A 21,726-nucleotide genomic window follows, 5' to 3' on the forward strand; every position below is an offset into this window, starting at 1 on the left:
CACTTTAGAAAGGCAAATTTGAATAAACGGAGGAATAATTTACAAGCAATACATTGGAATTATGTTTTTGCAGGGAAAAGGTAGAAGATAAATGGGCAGTCTTTAAAACATTGTTAGAAAAGCACACTCATCTGTGTATACCCTTGTGTAACAAAAATAAAAGAAACATGTCTAAACCAATGTGGCTAAATAAACAAGTAGGGGAGGAAATGGACAAGAAGAGGAAGGCGTTTAGATTCTTTAAATCAGAAGGGACGGAGGCATTGCATCAGAATTATAAGGAATGTAACAAAAAGTGCAAAAAGGCAATCAAATTAGCAAAAATGGTTAATGAAAAAAAGATTGCAATAGAAAGTAAGATCAACTGTAAAAAGTTCTTTAAGTACCTTAATAATAAAAAAATTATAAAAGAAAATATAGGACCCATTCAGTGTGAGATGGGCAGACAAATTACTGGAGATAGGGAAAAAGCATATATATTAAACAAATTCTTTGCCTTTATATTTAACAGGGAAGAATCAATTGCAATAGCAGTGCCGCAGGAGAAAGCCACAACGTCTATATTAACAAACAATTGGTTAACTGAGGAAGAAGTTCATAGGCGCCTTGATAAAATTAAAGTTAATAAGACACCTTGCCCTGATGGCATAGATCCAATAGTTCTTAAAGAGTTAAGTTCAGTTATAGCCAAACCATTACATTTGATATTCAAGGACTCCATTTCCATAGGCTCAGTACCACAAGATTGGCGTAAAGCAGACGTGGTGCCTATATTTTAAAAGAGAGCTAGATCACAACTGAGGAATTACAGACCTATAAGCCTGACAGCAATAGGGGGGAAGCTACTTGAAGGTTTAGTATGGGATAATATTCAGGAATATATAACGGAAACACAATTATTAGTAATCGTCAGCATTGATTTATGAAGGATAGGCCATGCCAAACTAACCTTATTTGTTTATTTGAGTAGGTAAGTAGGAATTTATACCAGGGTAATGCAGTTGATGTGGTCTACTTAGATTTTGCAAAGGCTTTTGATACAGTTCCACACAAGAGGCTACTGTATAAAATAAAACAAATTGGACTCAATATAAATATTTGCAACAGAATTGAAAAATGGTTGAAGGATAATCAACAGAGAGTTGTAATAATTGGAACTCTTTCAGTTTTGGCTAAAGTTGTAAGTGGAGTACCTCAAGGATTGATACGGGGACCCCTGCTTTTTAACTTGTTTATTAATGACCTTAAGGTTATCATACCGTAGAGAGCAAAATCTCCATCTTTGCTGTTGAGACTAAATTGTGTATGGTAGTAGAATCAGAGCAGGATGTAATTTCTCTCCAGGCGGACTTGGATTGACTGGAATCTTGGGCAGGTACTGTAAATACAGATAGATGTAAGGGTTATGTATTTAGGAAACAAGAATAAACAAGAAATGTACAAATTAAATGGGGATAAATTAGGAGAATTCTTGATGGAGAAGGATTTAGGAGTGCTTCTAGACAGCAGGCATGGCAATAGTGCCCAAAGTCATGCTGTAGCTGCAAAAGCAAACAAGATCTTATCTTGCATTAAACGGACAACGGCTGGAAGGGAAGTAAACATAATTATTCCCCATTATAAAGCATTAGTAAGACACACCTTGAATCTGGAGTGTAATTTTGGTCCCCACTTCTTACAAAACACATTAGTGCAGAGAAGAGCCATCAAATAAATAAAGAGGATAGATAGTCTGATTTATGAGGAAAGCCTATCTAAATTAGATTTGTTTAGATTATAAAAGAGACATCTAAGAGGGGATATGATAGCTATATACAAATATATTCGGGAAAAATACAAGGAGCTTTCAAAGGAACTATTCATCCAAAGGGCAGTACAAACGACAAGGGGTCATCCTTAAGGTTGGAGGAAATGAGATTTCACCAGCAATAAAGGAAAGGGTACTTTATAGTAAGACTGTACGTATTACCGTGCTTCTCACTTTCGAAGTATGCTGCAGGTAAAAGGATTGACCTTACATATATGAAAAACAAAAGAACAGATCCTGCGCTCCTACCAATTTGGGATAAAATACAGAGGCGACACGTTTTATTTGAACTCGGCTAGTTCCGCAAGCCGGGAGATGTCCCGGCTTGCTAGCCGAATCCCCTCGGCGTGCCGCGCGTCACCGATGCGCGGTCACGCTTCATCGGGTGCCTGCGCCCCCTGCGTGCGTGCCCAGGGCTCCCCGAGGGAGCCCTGGTGTCCCGCGATGTGGGGGACGGCGGTGGGGGGTTCCGGGGGACCCGGCGGACCCGGAGAGGGGAGGGGGAAGCCCCGATCGGAGGGCCGCTCCTCCGAGGCTTCGGCGCTCGCCCGGGACACCACGGCGCGCGCCCGGTTACTGTCGCGGCCGAGACCAGGTAAATGCTCAAATAAACTTGGCCGCGACAGTATACTAGTAACATGTTTACATTTCAACCTAAGTCTGTGGGACAAATGAGTTATTTGGTTGCATCTTTTGATCAAAACATGATTCAAGCCTGCCAACCTACTCAAGGAAGACTCTGTTTAGCAGTTACTAACACTGAATATACAGTACTGTATGTAATTTCTTATTGTCCCGTGGACTAAACTTTGTGAAATATGTGAAAGTTCCCTGAAGGGGTTAAATAAATGTAGCATATGCTTTTGTTATTTAGTGCAGTTTAAAGCTGGCCAAAGCCAATATTAGAGTTCTCTTATTATAAAGATGAACTGTGGGTGCACAAATGCCATAGTGTGAAATGTTAAATCTTTTAAAAGTTTAGAGAATAGGCAGCACTCTACAGAGAACTAAATGAGAACACTGTGTAACAAGTGGTGCAGCGAGAACTAGGGAGGGATCCTAGAACCTCCAGACTACTAATTCTAAAATCACAAATGGGTTCCAGCACTCAAAGAATAAAAAAGAAAAATGGGTATGCCAAAAAGGTAACGTTTCAAATTTAATTTGAATGGTCACATACAGTAGCACAAAATGTACAGATATACAGTGGCGACCAACTTTATTCGAACTCGGCTAGCTCCGCGAATTTCGGAATATCCCGGTGATGTGCGATTTTGTATCGTTTTCACCCGGGATGTTTTGCGTAATTTTCGCGGCTGTGATTTAAACATTTTATTCCCGCTGTCTGCAATACTGCAATGCCGTGTAAAAACACATGGGGGCGTTTGCGAGCTGTTGTCTTCGAAGTCTAATACCTTCGCGGTTCAACACAGTCTGTGCGTGCGCGCTGTAATAGTAAAATTGCATATTTAATTTATTTTAAAGTACAGTACTGTACATGCTCGGACCCTGTTGGGGTGAAGTTAGGGGGTTCCTAACATCTGGGGGCACAATAAATTTTATTTCTAGGTACCCTAGAACAGAATTTCCCACGTCAATTGGCCGTGAACTTGACCGAGGCCCTAAGTAGTTCCCACGCCAATTGCGCGAATATAATATAAAATAACCCGTTCTGTGGGTCTGAGCGGGTTGAAATTTGCCTGGTCCTCATGCCGGAGGACCCTTGCCATAGTGGCAAGATATCAGCCTTCCAAGACCCCCGGAACCGGAGTTAACAAAAGACAGTTTAAAAGCACATTACCAAAGTGGCTTTTTTTCTGCCATGCAAGTCAATGGCAGAAACCTGAACTTTAACATCACCCTGACTCTGTTCTGTTGCCACGAGAGGGTCGCAATTTTCCATTCAATCCTGCCGCAACAAGGACTACATGGTGACCGAATCTGAGCCCTCTATGTCAAACAGAACCGGAGTTATGGGTTCCAGGTTTCTGCTCATTCTGACTTAGCCGGTTCAAAGCTTTCTCCGCCATTACGCTCAATGGTAGGACCCTCCTCGCCGGCGTGACCCTTTCTCGCCGCCATTACTGCTCGGACCCTGTTGGGGTGAAGTGAGGGGGTTCCTAACATCTAGGGGCAAAATGAATTTTATCTCTAGGTGCCCTAGAACAGAAGTTCCCACGCCAATTGACCTAGTTCCCACGCCAATTGCCGTAGTTCCTACGCCAATTGCGCGACCAGGCAGTAAAAAATCAGTGCAGCAAGCCTCTACATTTGTTACACTGGCAAAGGAGCAAATGGAAACAATGTGAGGCAATTCAACATGTTCTTTTATTGATGGAGTCAGTACAAAAACATTTATTTACAAATACTGTACAATGTTGAACCATTTAAAGTGCACAGCAATTCTAACCATCAACACACAATAATACATACATTACTGCAGCCTTTATTAAATTCTTTTGCCACAAAACATTTTTGGTGCATGGGGCAAAGGGAGGTAAAGTGACTTGCTTTTTATGTACTGTATTTGGGGGTTGTCTTTGGGGGTTTATTCATCAAATTATTATGGTGAACTGCCTTTTGAAATGACACTGCTGTTAACTATTTCAGCCACACACCTCCAGAGTTTTTAATCCCTCCCTAGCCAAGCGTCAATCGGCTGAGTCATCCTAGCCTACCATCCCCCTCTCTCCACTGGGTCGCTGATCTTCTGCATATTGCCATTGTGTTCTTAATCCGCCCATAGCCGAGCTACAAACACTCAGTACGCCTGCGTCTAATCACACCATCTCCCTCCCCCAACCCTTAGAGGCCTGTTGTTTGAACGGTAATGCTTTGGATAATCCCCTCTCGAATTGGAAATGTAAATCTGATGTGCAGGAAAGTGAATACATATGTATTTTATTTTATCAGGATCCAAAAAATACAAATATAAAAATAATAATCAGGAATAATACATACAGTAATGCAGTCTTTATTAAGTTCTTTTGGCAGATTGAAATTGGATAACCATTTGGAAAACATTTGTAAAACATGGGGAAACATGAGAAATGCACATTTATAAGAATATTATTTAATACTATATACAGTACTGTAATGTACTGTATAATATATACTGTATACTATATACTGTATAATGTAGTAATATTTTTTTTCGTCTTTAGCTTTTCCTCATTCTGTCTGCAGTACAGTAGTTCATTGAGAGAGCAGAGGTTTTGTGTACATCATTACTGCTGTTTATATACTGTACATTTGACTGTACAGTACAAGCAGATTAGACTGGACGTAACACCCCACCCACCCTAGGCCATCCTTTTTCCTGAAACGACAAGAAAACAAAAAATTAGTGCAGTTACTGTACTGTACTCTACTGTACTGTATGTGCGTACTGCACTGTATTATGGCAGAACTACTGTAGGTGGTTGGTGCAGCTTCCTCTCTGGAAAGAAAAAAATGGAGCAGTTAGTACGCAGTTACTGTAGTACTGTCAAACTAGTCTACTGTATACTGTAACTACTGTATACTCTGACTACGGTTAAATTCTATGTACTGTACTTGAACCTGATGGCTGGTGCTGCTCTCTCTGTAAAGAATAAACTAACTACTGTAGTGTATACTCTTACTATCTGGAAAAAAAAATTCTGTGCCATACTTACCTGTATCATACTGTACTTACAATACTACAGCACAGTACTACTTTCCAGATGCTTGCCCATTACGCGCGATGACAATGGGCAACACAGTGGCAATATGGTCTATATATTTATTGCAGCGTTCCACGGTGAGTACATCGTTCCAAAAACTCATTATGCCTTTCGCCAACTCGTGCTTTTTGGAGGGTTTCGCCACTTTCCGGATATGGTCCTTCAGCTGATGCCAGACCATTTCGATCGGATTGAAGTCTGGCGACCTGTCATTGGAAAGAAAGGACAATTGGTTTAAGAGCTAAAAACAGTGGGGAACAAAAATGGGACACGGTCTACTGCACTTACTCCGCTGGCATCTTCACCCAGTTGATGCCACGCTCAAGGATATGCGCCGTTGACGCGGTGTGCTTGGGATCGTTGTCCTGGTAGAAGCGGTGACCATCGGGGAACTCGCATGTGATGTATTGTATTGTGATGATGTATTGTTCTCGGGCACAATGTTGTCTTGGAAGAAAGCTTTATTCATGATTCCTATAGCAAGAAAAGAAAAGTGCTCAAAAAACTGCACAATAGTACAGTACAGTGCATACGGTAAGGCAACACTAGTCAAGTACAGTGCATTAGGCGACATTATATTTGATACATTTTACCTTCATAGATGACAATGCATCCCGGTCCACGCCTAGAGATGGCACCCCACACATGCAGCTTCACAGGGTGTTTTGGCCGCGGCTTCAAAGATATGCGGCCTTTTTTGTGGAATGCAAAGCTTGCAAATCTCTCCAGTGACACAGTAGACTCATCAGTGAAGATGCAATCCTGGAAAGTCTCCCCACTTTCGTTCCATGCCTGGGCCTGGAGCACTCTCTTGATTTTGTTTGCGTCCCGTATCATGGGGTATGCTCTGTAATGACAAGGAATAATTTTTTTTAGCGGCACAGTGCAGTACAGTTTGCTAAACAACACTTTTACCTCCTGTACTGTCCAGTACTAACCTCACACATCCATATTTCCATCCAATGCTGCGTCTCATCTTCTTTATGCTGCTCTCGGATACAGTCAGATTGTGCTTTTCCTGTAGAGTGTTTTTAACCCTTAATGCACTCCTCTCATCATTCTCCTCACTTATTTTGTCCACCAGAAGAGTTGTCTCCCTACAATGAAAAGAAAATATATTGTTTTATTAATATGCAGCAATATAAAATGTATATACTGTAAATATAATGTTGTAATATTAAATAAATTGAAATATACAAAAAATATAGACTGCTGTACTATAAATATAAATATACTCAATAAATATACTGTTGTAATATAAATATAAATATACATCCTATATATACCATTGTAAGATAAATTGAAATATACAAAATATGTATACTGCTGTACTATAAATATAAATAGACAAAATATATATACTGTTGTACTATAAATATAAATATACACTATAAATATACTGTTGTAATATAAATATAAATATACATCCTATATATACCGTTGTAAGATAAATTGAAATATACAAAATATGTATACTGCTGTACTATAAATATAAATAGACAAAATATATATACTGTTGTACTATAAATATAAATATACACTATAAATATACTGTTGTAATATACTGTAAATATCAATATTCCTCCTATATATACCGTTGTAAGATAAATTGAAATATACAAAATATGTATACTGCTGTACTATAAATATAAATCGACAAACTATGTTGTAATATAAATCAACAGAAATAACAACAGTATTACAGTAGATACAGAACTGTACTGTAGATGTACAGTACAGTTTTCTATATTTATTTTTTGTTAAGTTTTATAAATATACTTACGCGTTAGTTACCCTTGGTGCCTTTTTCCGGTCTCTGTTTTTTCCGTATGCATGATAGCCCACGGTGTTTGATGGTACAACGAGGCCACAAGTAGCTAACCAGCATTGGATAGCAGCAATTCGGTGTCCGCTCGTGTACATGTCCTTAATTCGCATGCCGAGATCCTTTGAAATCTTTTTAACAGGCATTGCTGCGAGTAGAAAGAAATACAAACACAAGAATTTATATTCGATGTTTAGTCGATGTGTATTCAATGTGCAGTGAATCAACAAAATGGATGGTGTATTTATACGGTAATGACTCACATTAGAGTACTGTACGCCCACTTTCAACACCTGTACCTGGTAGCCATGCATAAAAGGTCACACACTTTGCATAGCCCACCACTCGATGATCTTTATCTGAACTTGCCCTTGTCCAGATACTGAATTGTGCCACCTGCTTCCATGGAGCAGCCCCGTTTCTATGGACGCAAGAACCCACTCACCTCTGCCGTGCCTGTCATGCTGAAAAAGCGAAAGGCGGTTGCCGTTTCCACGCCAAGGGCAAAGCGACAGGCTAAGGCCAATAAAGAAAACCTTCTGCTGACCCAAAAGGCTAAGGGTTTTCTTAGACGTAAGCCTCATTATGTGAAGAAGATATACGGTGATGTACTCTCGACGCAGAACGAATGGCAACCAACCCATCGAATCCGCAGACCACTTACTCCCATATGCTTCGACGACTCTGCTTTAGCTGTCCCGGAAAACTTCAGCCCGTCTTCTCCACCCCCATCTTCTCCGGTTCCATCTGACGACGCTGCCGCCTCTGAAATCCACCGGTCACTGTCTTCTTTGCGCTTAGACGACTCTGCTTCTCGCTCGGAAATCCAAAGGTCACCTTCTCCATCCCTCTTCGACGACGCTGCCGCTTCTCCTCTACCGGGTATCCACAGGTCACCTCCTCCACTCTCCATCGATGCCGCTTCTCTCCATGGAACCCCCATCTCATCCTCCATTGCACCCATCCCCCCAGATGTCCAGACGCCATGCACAAGGAGCAGCTCGTTAGAGCGGATGCTGAATGGGATAAGTGTGGATCTCCCCGGGAATTCTATTGTGCTGGCAAAGATAGATGTGCTTCTGGAGACCATGTTAAATGTGGAGCAACGGATGCTACAAATGGAACAACGGATGGATCGACGGATGGAGAATATAGAGGCTGACATAGCGGGCATACATTATTTGCTCGGTGCTAATGCCCCTGTTTCCCCGCCCCCAGAGCAGGGGGGTGACATGGATGTGATGAATGGGACCTTCGACCCCCTTCCATCAGCAAGCGCACCCCCTCCACCAGAAGATGTAGTGTACATGTATGCCGTTGAGGAGGACATGACAACCCCGTCAAGACCACGCCAGGAGACAACATGGCGACCAACACCGGAGGAAAGCTTCCTCCCAGACAACCTACCATCGCCCGTCGCCTCAAGCACACCCGTTCCCAAAAGACCTACACCCGCTCGCATCGACCCGGTGCCCGACATCACCCTGTGCGATCTGCCACCGGCGCTCAGGGAGAATTATAGGGTGAGGAGTGCTGGTGCACCCCACAAGTATGCCTTGATCATTTTTAAGCACCATGTTCCCTACACGTTGTACTGCGAGTGGGTGTTCAAAGTGAACTACGATGGGAATCGCACAAAAAAGGCCCTTCCTGTCAATTTAATGAAAAACATTGTGGAAGAAATGCGGCGCTTTTATACAGTTACAGATCCTGTAATGAAAGGCGTTCGAGACTGCATTAATGGCGTTTTGCGCCATGCAAAGAATCGGCCATGGACGGACAATGTGGAGGACTTTGAGTGAGACCATACTGTTGTGCTGAACTGTATTTTACTGTACATGTTTTGCCCTACTGTTACTTAAAATGCTTCAACATTGTATTTGTAAATAAAGGTTTGTGAACTTACTGCACCAATAAAAGAACATGTTGAATTGCCTCACATTGTTTCCATTTGCTCCTTTGCCAGTGTAACAAATGTAGAGGCTTGCTGCTCTGTTTTTTTACTGCCTGGTTGCGCTATTGGCGTAGGAACTACAGCAATTGGCGTGGGAAATAGGTCAATTGGCGTGGGAACTTCTGTTCTAGGGCACCTAGAGATAAAATTCATTTTGCCCCTAGATGTTAGGAACCCCCTCACTTCACCCCAACAGGGTCCGAGCAGTAAGGGCGACGAGAAAGGGTCACGCCGGCGAGGAGGGTCCTACCATTGAGCGTAATGGCGGAGAAAGCCTTGAACCGGCTAAGTCAGAATGAGCAGAAACCTGGAACCCATAACTCCGGTTCTGTTTGATATAGAGGGCTCAGATTCGGTCACCATGTAGTCCTAGTTGCGGCAGGATTGCATGGCAAATTGCGACCCTCTCGTGGCAACAGAATGGAGTCAGGGTGATGTTAAAGTTCAGGTTTCTGCCATTGACTTGTATGGCAGAAAAAAAGCCACTTTGGTAATGTGCTTTTAAACTGTCTTTTGGTACCTCCGGTTCCGGGGGTCGTGCAAGGCTGATATTTTGTCCACTGTAGCAAGGGTCCTTCCGCATGAGGACAGGCAAATTTCAACCCGCTCAGACCCACAGAACGGGTTATTTTACATTATATTCGCGCAATTGGCGTGGGAACTACTTAGGGCCTCGGTCAACTTCACGGGCAATTGGCGTGGGAACTTCTGTTCTAGGGCACCTAGAAATAAAATTCTTTTTGCCCATAGATGTTAGGCACTGTATACCACTGTACAGTATACTGTAGAAGACACATAATGACACGATACTGAACATGTAGAATAAATGCATAGTTTTATTTATTCGGGTATATGACACAGTATACTGTACGGCCGGAAAACATCAGCATACAGTACAATATTATCCATCGAAATCCCCCCATTAGCCGTTTTCTTTTCTGATGAAAAACAAAAACAAAAGTTTTAATGTACAGTAATGGTCAGCCCCCTAAAGAAGTACCCAGCCAGCCCCACCAAAATAATACGGCAACTCACCATTGAATTTCCCATTCAGCTGGCGCCGGCGCCGGTCCACTGCCAGTCCAGCTTTCTTCATCATCCACGTCGACAGTTTGCAGCGGGACTAGTCCACCTGTAGTCAGCTGGTGAGGCTGGAAATCGCTTAGGTACATGCAAGCTTCATCAAAACTGCACGCCAAATCCGACTCAGGCTCAGGCTTGTCACTGACAGTGGGACCGTCATTGGAAGCCGGTGCTGGTGCTGGTGCATTGCTTGTCAGCGACTGTCGCTTCTTAGTTGGTTTTAACATGACCCTTCGCCTTTTGCCGCCTCCATGATCATAGATACGGGAAAAATCCGGTGATACACACCAATACCCTCCAACAAATTGGGGCTCAATACGGTGAAAACAGGGATCACTACTGCACCGACACACTTTATTCGAGCAAATACCCAGTATGTACCTGGCAGATACCTGGAATGCGCCGCTCCTCACCTCTGACAAGCCCCGTTGCGTTTGCCTTCCCAGCCTGGGTTCATGCCTGGCTGACGGGCGGCTGATCTGTTAAATGATAATGATTAGGATTTAATAGGCTGCAATGCTTCGCGTGTCTACCAGATGGCATAAATTCATGAATTGTAATGCAGTATATATATATATTCTGTGCAGTATTGCAGCCAGCGGGAATAAAATGCTTCAATCCCTGCCTGGAAAATACCTCAATGCACTCGGGCAGAAAACAGTCACAAACCTCAATACACCCGGGTATACCCGAATTTGTGGGACTAGCCGAGCTCGAATAAAGTGTGTCGCCAGTGTACATAACCTTTTCCTTACTGCATGCTTCCACGTATGAGGAGTTGGCAAAAATTTGTAAAAGTCATAGTTTTCGATAAAATACTGATAAATTTGACCAACTGTTGCCATCTTATCATCTATTGCATTAATCGCGGCCCATATCAAATACGCGTAACTTCTGTCGGGTTTTTGGAAAGCGGGCTGCACTTGAACACTCATGGCGGGTGGGTCTCTGGAGAATACTGTAACTGAAACTGGTCTTTGTCTTTCTTTAATACTGTATGTATGAAAAGCCTAAATTGATACATTTTTGCAACCTCTTCCTTCAGTCTCAAGGCCAAGGCCAAGTTACAATGGCACACTGTGGTACAGTATCTTTTTTAAACGAAACACCTGCAAGCCGACACATTACTGATTCGGCGCATTACAATTCATGAATTTCTGCCATCTGGCGGACATGCGAAGCATTGCAGCCTATTTAAATCCTAACCATTATCAATAAACCCATCAACCGCGCGTCAGCCGGGTATGACCCCTGGCTGGGAACGGTAAAGGAGCGCGGCATGCTCCAGGTGAACAGCGTGGCATTCCAGGAACAAGCCAGGTAAAAGCCGGTGATTTGTTAGAATAAAAGCTGCCGCAGCAGTATGTGGAAAAAACGACAACTGTGAAATATACAAATATTTTACAAGGAAAGGGGAGGGAGGGGAAAGTGACAAGGGGAACAAGGATGGGAGGGAAGAAATACAAGGGAAAAGGGAAGGGGAGCCCCTTCTTCTGGCCCGTTCCCAAAAACCAGGTAGGTCTAAGGTACTTCACTTGACACACTTGGTTAAAACCTCCCTCAAGAGAGACTGACCTGTGAAATAACCAAAACAGGGACTCAGATAGTTATTGAAGGCAACAAATACACCCTGATGGTATTGCAAAAAAAAAAATGAATCCAAAAATTCTACACCTGTCTTTCCTGAAATGTCATTTACTTAATCAAGTGCCAGTTGGATTGGATTATGTGGGTGAGACAACACAGTGCTTCAAGGACAGGATCAGAGAGCACAATGCAGCAATTTGCAGGTGTGATCTGGAAGCCCTTGTGGCACATCACTTCACACAAGCTGGACATACTTCGAGCCAACTTCGGTACCAGGTAATTGATAGTGTCACACAGACTAGGGTTTTAAATGTAAACATGTCACTAGTATATTTTAGCCCAAATTATAGGAGTGCAATATCTGTTCTTTTGTTTTCTTTACAGTAAGGGAATTTAAAATGTGGAATTCATTAGAGACTGTGATGGCATATTAAATAGATATCTTCAAAAAAAGGTTGGACATCTTTTTAGAAAGGAAAATATTCAGGGATATGCCAAATAAGTAAACATTGGAAGGATGTTGATCCAGGGAGTAATCTGATTGCTAAAATTTGTAGTCGGGAAGGAAGTACATTTTCCCCTTATGACATATCATTAGATGATATTTCACTGAGGTTTTTGTTTGCGTGACTTCGTCAGGGGTAGAAGTCTCTCCGTTCCGCATTGCTTTTAAAGCCCAAGCACAATCTTTACACACGTTTCCTCATGATGCTATTTGAGGGCTGGCTAGAGATAATAGTACATACAGCACATAGCCATGGAGTAGCAATGAACAAGAATATATATTAAAAAGTATGAGAACACAATGCTTATATAAGGCTATTATGTATATCATAAATAATATTAACAACACTGATAAATGTACAATATGCTTAATAGTTAATTGATTGGTTAAATCACATCAGTGAGAGGCAAAGACCCCCACTAGCAGGAATAATGGATTGTATAAAAGCAACATAAAATTGATACTGTGATTGTATCAAAATGTATTGAAATGTGATAAAAAATAAAATTAAAGGGATATCAAAGCAAGATATTAATAGACTAAGGGGAAAGAGGGGAAGAGAAGGGGGAAAGAAGTGGGGAGAAGGGATGGGGGGAGGGATGGAAGTGGGGAAGGGAGGGGGTGTGGGATAGGTGATAAGACTCAGAGGAAAGAAAAGATAGAAGATGACGAACTAATAATAACTAAAATACCTATTCTAAATAAATATATAATTGACTACAATACAAAAAAAAAGAAAGAAAAAAATAGAAACATGCAATAATAATTGCCAAAGATACCATAAATTAAGATTAATACAGGGTTGAAAGACACCATCCTAGTAAAAGAAAAACAGCAGTGACAGTAGCACTTATACCAGGGTGCTGGTGTCCAGACACCCATTCAACCCAGCCGGACTCAGCATACCCAGTGTGTATATCTAATAGGACTCCCTTCGGCACATGGTCCAGAACCTACTGTATCACCCCCCAAAATAGAGGGAGGGATCTGCTCCATACCCATAACAGTCAGGAGCCCGGGCTCTGATTGTGATGCTGAAAAAAGTGTCTGGACACACTATATGTTGTCAGACCTCTGGCAATGCTTCTCCTATGTTCCAAAAACCTAACATTGACAGGACGGATGGTCCTCCCAATGTATTAGACACCAAAGGGGCAACTTAACATGTACACCACATGTGTTGTCTGGCATTCAATGTGTCCCTTTACCTTGTGGATGCTTCCGTTTGTATGTGATGTAAAACAGTCATATAAATGTATTTGTTTGCACATTATGCATCTAAGCCGCCTGCACCTAAAATTACTGCTAATAGTAGTCATATTAGGGGTTTTAATATTTCATAGTTTACTAGGCGCTATCAAATTTTTTATATTGGTGACTTTCTTGTATACTACTGATGCATAATTCGGGATAATCCACCAAGGTGTGGATCACATTTGAGAATTTCCAATGTGTATTGAGTATTTTGTTGATTTTGTTGGATACAGTGTTGTATTTAGCGATGAATTTTGGAGGTCCAAACCCCAAATTGTTTTTAGACTTTCCACCCATCTCTGATTTTGAACTCCTTGTATACATTCTTGTGCAAGATTGATCCATTAGATCACCTCGATTTTTGGCCCTAATCTTCAAGTATGACTCTTTAATGATAGATTCTTCATACCACTTTTCTAAAAAGAGATCCACCCTTACCTTAGACTGTTCCACAAAATCAGTCTCCACTGAGCAGTTCCTCTTCATTTTACTGAACTGACTCAGTGGGATGTTATTCAACCATTTGTGGTGATGACAACTCCTTGCATATAGGTAACTGTTTGTGGAGACATCTTTAAAGTGTACACTGGTCTGTATATTGAAATCATCATCCACGAATAGAGAAAGGTCTAAAAAGACTGTTCTTTCCTCATGGATGTGATGGGTAAGACCCAGCTCTTTGGGTGCAAACCTGAGATGATATCCTCCAAGACTACTCTCTCCCCATCCCAAATAATAATGATGTAGTCCATGAAACGGCCATAGTATACTAGACCCGCCCCCAGCTTGTTATTGGCCCAGATGAAATTCAGCTCCCAAAAACCCATAAATAGGGTTGCGTAGCTGGGGGCGAACCTGGAATCCATGGCTGTTCCACAGACTTGTCATTACATAGAAAACAATTGTAGGATAGGATAAAGCTAATACATGAGCAAAAAGTCATTTTGAGATGCAGGAAGTTTACCATCTGCATCTAGGAAATGTTTTACTGCAGTAATATCTTTACTGTGTACAATGTTGCTGTACAATGCTTGTACATCAAGGGTGGCCCATAGGTATGTAGGTTTCCACTTAATACCTGAGACCGAGTCCACGACATGTAGAGTGTCCCACAGATATGAAGGTAACTGGATCACATAGGGTTGCAAATAGTGGTCCACATATCTGGACACTCCAGACATCATGAACTCAATCCCTTTTCTTCCCCTCTTTCCCCTTAGTCTATTAATATCTTGCTTTGATATCTCTTCAAATTTATTTTCCTGGAATGGCATATCTGGATTATGTCAAGGCTATCTATTGGCCCCCAAAGTGACGCTGACCCCTGTGGTCAAATTGTTCTTCCAGACAATTATTTTTGTAAGGTAATTTCAAAATTACATAACGGGAAACTCTTTGTTAAAAAAAAATCTATGGCCCATTAATATATTGCACAATATATTCCGATAAAAGCAGATAAAAAAAATAGCAACATAAATTGATGCTTTAAAAAATATCATTAAAAATATAAATGTTCTCTTTATTACTAATGTTATGCAATAAGCGAATAGGATGATTAAAAAAATTCTGATATTTGCAGACATTGCAATTTTTTTCAATTATTAACCTTCAGTGGATATGAACAAACAAAAACAAGAGACCAAGTGCGTTACTAGTGATTAATCATAAATAATATATAAATAGTGTCTCAATCCCACAATGTTACTACCTCAGTGTTATAGTAAACACAACCTTTGGTGGCATAGAATATCCGTCTGCTGCATTAGATATTGGAGTGTCTCAGCAACCCTTTATAGCAGTAAAAGACAAAAAAGAACAGTGCACAACACATATAGTGAAGTAAGTACAAAATATATTAAAAACATATAGTATGTGATATATCTGCGTACATCAGAATAGAATCAACGAGCATTTCATGTACTCAGACATGAGTTTACCAGATGCCAGGGAACAGCCGGAGCAGTCTCTCACTCTGCAAACACTGGTGATCACGATCACGGACCTCTACAGCACAGGATATTGTCCACAGGTAGGTAACCCCTCCCAGGGTAGTTGTAGGCTTCCTCCTTTGTGTATCGTCTAGTCTGGAACAAGTTCTCCGTTAGTCAGCAACTCTGATGTGGGGGAATGGAGCTCCCAGTCCAGCCCGTTATCCGCTACTTCCGCATTCAGCACACTAGCGCCGGATGATCCGTGGCGATATGAGTGATGTCTGCACTCAGGAGCAGAGAGTGTCGTGGTTTGGGAATACCTGGAAATCAGAATTGAGCTGCAAAACTTAATCCTACGCGTTTCGTAGCAAGCTGCCACTTCAGGGAGAAGTGGCAGCTTGCTACGAAACGCGTAGTATTAAGCTTTGCAGCTCAATTCTGATTTCCAAGTATTCCCAAACCACGACACTCTCTGCTCCTGAGTGCAGACGTCACTAATATCGCCACAGATCATCTGGCGCTAGTGTGCTGAATGCGGAAGTAGTAGATAACGGGCTGGACTGTGAGCTCCATTCCCCCCACATCAGAGTTGCTGACGAATGGAGAACTTGTTTCCAGGTGAGACGATACACAAAGGAGGAAGCCTACAACTACCCTGGGAGGGGTTACCTACCTGTGGACAATATCCTGTGCTGTAGAGGTCTGTGATCGTGATCACCAGTGTTTGCAGAGTGAGAGACTGCTCTGGCTGTTCCCTGGCATCTGGTAAACTCATGTCTGAGTACATGAAATGCTCGTTGATTCTATTCTGATGTACGCAGATATATCACCTACTATATGTTTTTAATATATTTTGTACTTTCTTCACTATATGCGTTGTGAGCTGTTCTTTTTTGTCTTTCAGGGAATATGAGACTGTGCCTATATGTAGGAGAGTTTAGACACCGTCTTCTCACAAATGGAGATTAAGTAAAAATTGTACACACAGTCTTCTCACAAATGGAGATTAAGTAAAGATTGTAAGAACACCCCAAAGCATTTAGTACCATAGAGACAATATTTTTTTTTTAAGTGTTTAAAACAAATGCTTGTCTAAATTTGTAAGGCCTCAATCTCCTACATTTAAGATAAAAAACATACCCCTTTCATTACTTCACTTTGATGATAGGAGAGATAGTAACATGAAAAGGTATCATTGGAACTCACAAAAATATATAAAAAGTCACTATTTATCTATTTGATTAACATCTAAATATGTAAACTGTTATCAAAAAATGAGTTCCCAAATTAATCTGTTGTGTCTTCCTACAGATTATAACACAAGTGAACAGAAGCAAGCCTGTAAAAAACATGAACTTTACGTCAGCTTTCGTGATTTAGGCTGGCAGGTAGGTAGGAAGTGTTTATCTTGGTTTGTCTCTAGTAATAGTATTTTTTAAATGTGGTTAAAATTGTGTGGGGTTTTCTCAAAATATTGATACTACTGTACCTTTCTGTTTCACAATTCAGAGAACAAAAATATGTTATAAATAGTTTGATCCACATATAGGTACAACCGATACCGTTGGTATAATCTGTTAATCCTAACTTCTATTCTTTACACATCATAATGCTATTTTATCATGCAACTGCACTATCCTCCAATGTGGCTGTTTTGTCATTAAAGTGATATATGATAATCATTTGGAACTTGTGTCATTGTTTAGTACTTTGGTGGTCATTTGGTTAAAATTGAGTAGTAATCCATTCCTATGCAGAGTATTGTTTAAAGATATTTGGTAAATCTGGCGTTTATTATCACTGCATTGAGGTACATTTCCCCCATGTTATGCTACTTGAATCAATGTACTGTACAGTTTGTGGAACACACAAAATCCAAGGGGAGCATGGGGGAGAAACAAAAAAACATTTAAGTGCAGCAGAATGGCAACGTGGAAATAAAAGCCTCCAAATGACTTGGCTCTAATGAATTGACTACTTACAAAATGTAAGAGTCAAATAGGCAGGGTTGACTCAAACAGTCAGTGGCAGATGGGTGGTGCAGTTTTCATCAGAGTGGATCAGGTGCTCAGGAGGAAGTGCCCCAATATTGAGAGAAAGAAACTGGCATAGCACAGATCACTCAAGGTATAAAGATTTTATAACAATAAAATAATGTACTCACATTCTAACAATTAAAAACAGGCTTGTCACACTGCATTAGTGTAGGAAGACTTTAGCCAGCCAGGCTCACCATCTCGCAGCGTTCCCCACTCCTCCGCCTCAGCCTCCGGTCAGCTGTTACACTGTTCCCACTGGCGTCTGATGTCACTTCCGGTTTCGCCGCTCGGTAAGGGCTGGATCTTCCTGCAACTTCTCTGCTGTATGCTCCGCTCTGGATGAGGCTCCCACTCTATGCGTTTCGTCACGTGTTACCGTCGACTGGTATCATCCACCCCAGTAGCACTTTAAGAAATAGTATACACCTGATGATTAATCAGTTCACCAAGATATATAAGTATGCACTGTGTCATGGGACTCCCCACTCCTGACGAAGTCGACGGTAACACGTGACGAAACGCGTAGAGTGGGAGCCTCATCCAGAGGACCTATGCCAGTTTCTTTCTCTCAATATTGGGGCACTTCATCCTGAGGACCTGATCCACTCTGATGAAAACTGCACCACCCATCTGCCACTGACTGTTTGAGTCAACCCTGCCTATTTGACTCTTACATCTTGTAAGTAGTCAATTCATTAGAGCCAAGTAATTTGGAGGCTTTTATTTCCACGTTGCCATTCTGCTGCACTTAAATGTTTTTTTGTTTCTCCCCCATGCTCCCCTTGGATTTTGTGTGTTTTGCTGTTACTATGGGGGAAGAGTGAAGACTACCCCTTCCAGTGGGTTCCAGAGCAGGGGGTGAAACTGTATTTACTTATTACTATCACTTTCTCACTTATTTAAGTTTTCAATTAGTCACTTATTAACAGTGTCCACTTTTTATTTTTTTATTTGTTTGCGCCTGTGTTCACTTTACCACTATACAACTGTACAGTGTGTGGTGCAGTTACATGGAGTTGTGTTTACTGCATGTGTTGTTGTATATCTTCTGACAGTTGTTGCTGAACTGAACACATGTTTATAAATATGTATTACATTTTTATTCTGATTGTAGGATTGGATAATAGCCCCAGAGGGTTATGCTGCCTTTTATTGTGATGGAGAATGTTCATTTCCACTGAATGCTCACATGAATGCTACTAACCATGCAATAGTTCAAACTCTTGTAAGTAGCCATAATTGTAATCTTCATTTTAATAATAGAATATCAATTTTCTAATTAGCATTCATTTTCTTGCATACAAGCATATACATATATTTATTGTATTCCGTATATCTGTGTTACATAGATGTTAGATAAACATATTGTCAGACAGTTAGATCGCTAAAAAATATATAAATATGAAAACGTAAAACATTTTGTATGTGTTAATAATATGTTCCTCACTTTTGCAATACAGATATGGTTTAACTTTTTATTTCAATATTCTTTTGAATTAAACATTTAGCGGTCTCCCTTATGATTTACCTGACAGAAAGTTATGTTGGTGAAATTATTAACAAGTAGAAGCGATATGTAAACTGTGTCTATGTAACTCATATTTTAAATTGCTACTTTTATGATTATTTGCTTGTAATATTCTCCTATTATTGTGAGTATCACACATTCTGGCTCACATTACAATGGTTCACTCTCTAGCTACAAGAAATCCATCTATCAGTTAATTGTATTATATTATTTAATAGTATATTGTATGTTAAATAAACTCTGATGTAAATACGGTAGACACACAAGAAAGCACTCGCATGGACTTGAGAAAGGTCCATGGTTTGGACCAAAACATTGATCTGAAACAATAAACCACAAATTTTCATTTTCAAGCAAGTTACGTGAGTGCGTTCTTCTGCGTCTACAGTATTTGCTACAGTTTGCTGGGATTTCCCAACCTTAAACAACACCCATAGCAATACAGTATGTCCAGCGTGAGTGCTCCTTTTCATTATAAAGTAATTCTGATTACACATGAGAAGCATTTTGATTTACATTTTAGTTAGTATAAACGTTTACTTTAACTTTTTATCTTTTGTAGAATGTATAGGATATCTAGTAGATTTCTTAATATATAGTATTCCCAATAATTTAATCAATAAACAATCTATTTTTCTTTCTTTCAACAGGTACATTTAATGTTTCCAGAGCATGTCCCTAAGCCATGTTGTGCACCAACAAAACTAAATGCTATATCTGTATTATACTTTGATGATAGCTCAAATGTAATTCTGAAAAAATACAGAAATATGGTTGTCAGGTCATGTGGATGCCATTAGTTTGAAGAAAAAAAGACCAATCTATACCAGGAATTTACACAACATTGGAAAGAAGACAAAAGACATTCAGATAAAAAGGACCATGGACTCTTACAATATCTCAATATACATTTATATGTACAGTAATATGTATATAATAGACTTTTGTAATTTATTTTGAAATATAGCTACATGCAGCACAGTAATATAATATGTCATATCAATTTTTTTAAAGAGAAATAACAAAGTCCTAACTTTAGTCTGCCAGGATGAGACAATCATATCAAGGTCACATTTTTGGATATAAACTTTCGTACATATTTTCTTTTCTAAAAGGTAGACAAAGGACTCTTGTATTTCATCAAAGGGAATTTAATACAATTAGTTACACTTTGCAAATGCAAACTATTACATAGTATTTATTTAGAAAATAACATTAAAAACTAATTTCAAATAAATTCTTTAAGAAACATAACCTTTCTTTTTGAAGTTCGGCTCAATTAGAAAACAAATGCTATATTTAACTGTAACAATAAAGAAACAAATTGTAGATCTGAGTGATTGCACACAATTGCATTAACTGCTTGCTTTAACAGGATCAATAGTCATGAAAGAATGTTACTCCAGTGAGACCAGATTAACCAAATTACTTGCTGCATCCAGGGATTCAGTTATGTAAAGCTTCATTCAAACGCTATCCAACATTACAACATTTTGTACAACCTTCTTACCTCATATAAGGAATGTGTTTATCTCAGTTCTTACATTACTGTGTATGACTTGTATTCATTTTCAGAAACATGTTCATGAATAAAGAAACACTTTGTCATTCTGTATAATGTACAATATATGTTGGTTTGAACACAAAAAAATAAATGTACAAGTGTACAAATTAAGTGAATTGCTATGCAATAGCACTGTTCTAAATGAATGTTTGGAAACACACGCACATATATGACAAAGGACTAAAGGTCCCAAAGGGGACCAAAACTTTCATCACACAATAAATTCACTTTAAAGCTAAAACTCTAAGTCTGCTGGACTTCAACTTTGATTCTATTCAACAGCGGTGCACAATCTTTCCAACGTGCGCCCCCTTCCTGCTTCCCTCCCTGCTCGCGCCCCCCTCCCTTACCCCCTATCCGGTTCTCTGGCATCAAATGATGCCACGGGTCGGTCACGTGACGTCACATTGCCATGCCAACGTGACGTCACATGACCTCGCAGCATCATTTGATGCCGAAGAGAAGTTAAGTGAAGTTGCAGAGACCTTATGTGATCCCCCGGCATTAATTGAAATGCTTTGGGGGAAGAGCGCAGGGCCTCTGCAACCACCGCAACCCCCCTGAATAATCTTGGGGGCCGCTCCCCAGTTTGCGCACCACTGCTATACAACACTACTAATCCGTGACACCATGGTTTTGAAACTTTAGGAGTGCCTTTCTATACTGACTTTACATTACAGATGTACTATACTACATATATACTGTACAGATGTAGCCAACGTTATTGAAGTCCATTCTGCGCTCCCACAGTGAAATAGCACAATAGCCCGGCCCCTTTCTCACACGTGTCGGATTCAAAACAATGGCTCCTTTTCCCACTGACGAGATGTCGATGTCTTTCTGCAGCATGCCACATATTGCAATGACGTTGGTTACATCTGTGTGTGTGTGTGTGTATATGTATATATATGAAAAAAGAAAGCGCCCGATCCTGGTGCAATATGT

The 21,726-nt window shown here is 40.5% G+C and overlaps 1 protein-coding gene across 2 annotated transcripts in view; it reads left to right on the plus strand.

Annotated features, from left to right (window-relative positions):
* The window catches only part of BMP5 (bone morphogenetic protein 5), a 177,239-nt gene extending 156,417 nt beyond the window's left edge, over nucleotides 1-20,822 (plus strand). The window contains exons 5-7 of one of the 2 annotated variants that reach the window (XM_075598157.1): nucleotides 16,962-17,038; nucleotides 18,804-18,914; nucleotides 19,868-20,821. In XM_075598157.1, coding sequence (XP_075454272.1) covers nucleotides 16,962-17,038; nucleotides 18,804-18,914; nucleotides 19,868-20,017 — 338 coding nt within the window. In that variant the 3' untranslated portion in view covers nucleotides 20,018-20,821. Of the gene's footprint in view, nucleotides 1-16,961; nucleotides 17,039-18,803; nucleotides 18,915-19,867 lie in introns of both variants that reach the window. The other variant, XM_075598158.1, reaches the window with a different exon arrangement.
* The last annotated feature ends 904 nt before the right edge of the window (nucleotides 20,823-21,726 follow it).

The sequence above is a fragment of the Ascaphus truei genome, chromosome 4 (genome assembly GCF_040206685.1).
Source record: "Ascaphus truei isolate aAscTru1 chromosome 4, aAscTru1.hap1, whole genome shotgun sequence".
NCBI lineage: Eukaryota > Metazoa > Chordata > Amphibia > Anura > Ascaphidae > Ascaphus > Ascaphus truei.